At 34.7% G+C, this 5,081-nt stretch overlaps 1 protein-coding gene across 1 annotated transcript; it reads right to left on the reverse strand.

Moving 5' to 3' along the window:
• Positions 1–274: 274 nt before the first annotated feature.
• Positions 275–1,369, reverse strand: LOC117173589. The gene has a single exon (XM_033362230.1). The coding sequence runs from the start codon at positions 1,367–1,369 to the stop codon at positions 275–277; it is 1,095 nt and encodes a 364-aa protein (XP_033218121.1).
• Between the last annotated feature and the right edge of the window lie 3,712 nt (positions 1,370–5,081).

Below are 5,081 nucleotides of genomic sequence, written 5' to 3' on the forward strand. Positions count from 1 at the left end.
ACCATTGTCTAATGACAAACCTGCCCCGACCTAGCAGCTCGATCATTTCATCGCGAATAATGAGAATTTTCTCGATGGAATTTGCGCCTGAAACCAGATCATCCACGTAAAAATCCCGTAGGAGAATTTGACTGGCACGTGGAAAATCTTTTCCCTTATCACGAGCAAGCTGTTGTAGGTTGCAAATTGCTAGAAATGGTGCGCGTGCCGTTCCGAAAGTCATGGTGTTTAATTGAAACGTTCTGATTTAACCCTGATGATACCATACAATTTTTTAAAATTTTCGGTCGTCCGGATAGACAAGGACCTGCCAGTACATCTCGATCTCGGCGGTTATCACATACGTATGTGTTCGAAATCTGAGAACCTGTTCAATGATTGCATTTTGAATCGTAGGACCTACCAATAGAACCTCATTGAGAGAAATTCCTGTCGACGTTTTTGCGGACGCATCAAACACCACCCGAACCTTAGTAGTCTCGCTAGCTGTTTTAATCACAGCGTGATGAGACAGATAACATCCCTCCTTGATGTCGTCACGCAAAGTCATATGGTTTAACGCAATGTACTGATTGAGTACCTGGTGATTCTCCGACTTTAACTGTGAATTGGACTCGAATTTTTTCTCTATCGCGTAGAGACGCTTCAAAGCTTGATTTCTGGATTCACCGACCTGAAATTTGCTGTCTCGAAAAGGGAGTCGTACGATGTATCTACCGGTGTCGTCACGTAGAGTGTTATGAACGAAATGTTGTTCACAAGCCACGTCATCGCGAGACTTCAAAGGTTCGTGGTCGAAGTCTCCAATTGCCCAAAATCGCTCAATGAGTTTGTCTAACTTTGCAACATTGCAAGAAGCCATTGCAGATGTTACGAGGACATCTGATCCTCCGGCCACTATCCAACCTAACGTAGTTTTTTGCAGAATGGTTTGAGACTCCTGACACCTAAGTTTGATTTGACCGATCGACAACAGGGACAAGGTAGTACCTGCTGCCAACAAGATGTCGACAGACTTGGGTACGTAAAACTGCGGATCGGTCAGTTGTAAATTTTTGGGAATATCGAACAAATGTCGTGGGAATGTTTCATTGGGTACGAGCTCCGCTATTCTTGTCACTGTTAGAAAATTCAATTCCTGTTTGAACTTGTTACAAGTGGAAGAAAAAGTAGCTTTAATGTAATGTCTGGATAACGTACTTAAACCGTTGATGTCCCCAACGTGAATCGAACAAGTTTGTTTGGGAATGTTAAGTGACTTTGCAAAATTTTCAGTTATTAAATTTACTGTGGAACAGGAATCTAATAGCGCCCTTCCCATGAAACAATTCCCTAGGTTATTTTGAACCTTCAAAACTGCAGTTGTCATTAATTGTGAATCTGAAGGGAACGTCTCAGAAGCGTAGGATTGTCTATATAGTCATGCTATTGAAATGGGAGGACCTGAACCTTGTAATTCTCCCCCTCTCTTAGATGATTCCGATTTAACCGCCTTTGCTGTCTTATTAGAATGTTATAGAGTGTGATGATTTCTATCACACTTTTTGCAACGCATTTGTAAACATTTGTAAAGCTGATGATTTTCCTTGCATGCGACACAAGAAAATATCGACGAATTAGAATCAGCCGTTACGAGAGAGCGTGCTTCTAATTTTCGAATCTTTGCAAAAGGTTGTTTGAATTGCTCACCCCCCCCCCCCTTTCCTTGCAATATTGCGGCCACTCGAGGAAACCTTCTCTAGTGAACGCAATTTAAAAACGGACGACTATAAAAATTTATACAAATCTTCGAGATTCGGAAGTTGATTTCCTTCGTGTCGATCTTGCCATTTTGCCAAAATCCCTGGTGGTAAGCATCTCTCTAAAATTCGGATAACGATCTGCTCGTGCACCTTTGCCCGAGACAAAACGGGAAGATCGAGGATCGTGTCAAGATGTTCCGCGACTATTATTCGTTTTTGATCGTATGCTTCAATTCAATTCACGTGTGAATTGGTGGAAAACGAATTAGAAATTGCCACAGAGGCGTTGCTGAGGAGGCGTTTTGATCGCGGTAGAGCTCTACGCGTAACCGAGTTCGTAAGAACACTGAATCGAACGACCCGCGCCAAAAGTTGATTCGATGCTCTTTTCTCACATATGCGATCCATTCTCACTCTCTTTTTTCAGGTAGATTTGAATTTCACACTTTCACGCGACAAGATTCGTGCTAGGCCTGCTTTGCCTGACAAATAATGCATGACGATGGAACACCCACCATAATTATTTCCATTCATTTGATTCCTTTCATTAGCCCTGTCGTATTCATAGTCCAAACTGAAGATAATGCTTAAGTCTGCCTTCATTAAGACCCCCTTGTCGGTTTTAAGCCATGATGTATTTAGAGATATACTTTAAGATGATCTTTGGTAAGTTTAGAATTTCAAGCATGAACTTATTTTGTGTAAGATTAGCTTTAGTAAGACAAAACTTAAGATTATCTTAATGTGTGCTCGGCAATTTCCGTAATAATTCTCATGTATCCGACAATCTGATTGGTTAAAACATACTTAAATTTTGACAGTCAAATGTCGATTAAATATGTATTTACACGCATATGTACTGATCACCAGCCAACAGGAAATATCATAATAGTAAAAGAGACAGGGAGAAAATTTTTCTGAAGACAGTTTTTGTTAATATTATAAACAAATTTAATAATAAATGCATTATTCAGGCATTGGTCGTCAGAAAAATTCGTTTTTTCGATGTCATGTTTTAAAAATTAGGAACCTCATGATAATTTCTGAAAATTCAGAAGTTTTTGATCAATTTTATGATTTTATCAAACATATTTAATAAACAAATGCATTATTCGAACACTTATCGACGGAAAAAGTCGTTTTTTTAATGCTAATCCTTTTCATTGGGAGCTCCATCATAATTTTAGCAACATCCTTCACTATTTAATTAATTTTATTTATTTTTAAACAAATTTAATAAATAAATGCATTATTCGGGCATCTGATGACGAAAAATTCGTTTTTTTTCGATGGCAGTCCTTTTAATTAAAAACTGAATGTTAATTTCAGCAAAATTCATGATTAGTTTATAAATTTTATGGCTCTTTAAACAAATTTAATAAACAAGTGCACTATTTAGCCATTTGTCGACGGAAAAATAGTTTATTTCCAATGTTAGTCTTTTAACTGGGAACTTTACGATAATTTCAGTAACATTCATAATTACTTGATTACTTTCATGCTTTTGTTAAAGAACTGTAAGTACTAAATGAAAAAAATAATTGTTTTCTGAAATTAGAAGGACTGACTAAAAAAGAACGAGTTTTTACGTCGACAAATGCGGAAATGATACATTTTTAATTAAATTTGTTTAACAAGACGATATAATTTATCAACAAATCATGAATTTTTCTGAAATCATTATAAGGTTCCTAATTTTAAAAAATCGAATTCGAAAAAAAACGAATTTTTCTGACGAAAAATGCCTGAATAATGAATTTGTTTATAATATTAACAAGAATAGTCTTAAAAGAAATTGTTGTCATTAAAATAGTGTTTCCATTAAATTTTCTTGCAACATAACTTTTAAAAAACGTTAAATTATTAAAAATTATAGAAAACACATTTTCAGAAAATAATTTGTTTATAAAAATTTTTTGTTCATCGCATCATGATGGAATATCTATATATAATGTAGATTTATGAAACGTGGGCGATAACAACAGTTTTCCTATTATTGACGAGCACCAGGAACGTCTAATAGAAAAAAGAGCTATTTTTTCGTCATATTTTTTTATTTAGAAGAAAATGGAAGAACTTAAATAAAGATCAAGCTCGACAACTTTCTTTGAAATTTTATCAGCTTTAAAAAAACATCCAAATGATAGAATCCAAAAGATAGAAAATAAAAAAGTGACCGAGCTATATGTAGAAAAAGCCATAATATTTTTAATTAGGGCTCGTTTTCTGTTACTAAAAGAATTATGTACAATTAAATTTTTTTTAAATCGTGAGACAAAGGTCTGAAACTTTGAAAATTCTCAGCAAAGTAATATCTTCAAACAAAAAAGTACGGCTTTTCTTAATAAAATTTTATTTAAGATGATCTCAAGTCAAAATATTGTTGACTTAGAAAAAAGTCTCGTTTTTCAATGAAAAGTAGGGTTAAGGTCTCTTTATAAGATTATCTTATTCGACTATAAATACATCTGTTGGTTTTAAATTTTAATCCTGTCTTAAGCAATGTTTATGAATATCTATCTCAACAGACGTCTTGGCGAAGATCGAATTTTTAAGTTTTTCTTAAGTTTGCCTTAAGCTTATGCGTAAGGAGAACTTACACTTAAGCTCGAACTATGAATACGAATTTAAGAATTTTGTCTGGATTCTAGCGCCATGCAGTGGAAACCTCAGGCAACAACGCCGCGATGGAAGTTAGAGAGAAGTTTATTTTTAAACTCCGCGCACAACATACTACTTGAGCTATTATGGATGTGCTTGAAGTCACCTTCAACTGAAGTTAATGACATTTTTTTTACATTTTTAACGGTGCAAAAAAAGGGTTGATGTGTGCAGATACTTATTTGTTGATTTGCAAAGAATGTTCAAGTTTTATTGCTTATATTTATTATTGCAAATGTTTAGACAATTCAGTCCAAAGTTTGTGTAAGTGCTCAATATACGCGAATCGAAAAATCTAAAATGCATCAAACCAAAAATTATCTGCAAAATGCTGCAACTCGAATGGTAATATCCTATTTTATCAATTTATAAATAAACTTTCTTGAAAATTATAAAAAACATATTGATGTATACAAACGTTCTTTAGGACTTTTTATTTATTATGTCAAATTTTTAACACGATATTTCAATCAGTATGGACACAGTAAACACCAAAAAAATGTTCATAACCGGGGACTAGTTTGGTCACGTGGTCTATTATTTATAATGCGCGATTTTTCCATCTGTCAAAATGCCATAATAAGAATAAGATACCTCCTAAATTTATTCACTTCTATTTCCATAGCGACCGCCACACAGTGTTCTATGCTCCCAAAGAGAACGTGTTTTCAATATATT

The sequence above is a fragment of the Belonocnema kinseyi genome, chromosome 5 (assembly GCF_010883055.1).
Source record: "Belonocnema kinseyi isolate 2016_QV_RU_SX_M_011 chromosome 5, B_treatae_v1, whole genome shotgun sequence".
Classification (NCBI taxonomy): domain Eukaryota; kingdom Metazoa; phylum Arthropoda; class Insecta; order Hymenoptera; family Cynipidae; genus Belonocnema; species Belonocnema kinseyi.

Bases quoted from the DNA above. Each gene is read 5' to 3' on its own strand.
- LOC117173589 (XM_033362230.1), bottom strand. From the start codon at position 1,369: ATGACAACTGCAGTTTTGAAGGTTCAAAATAACCTAGGGAATTGTTTC.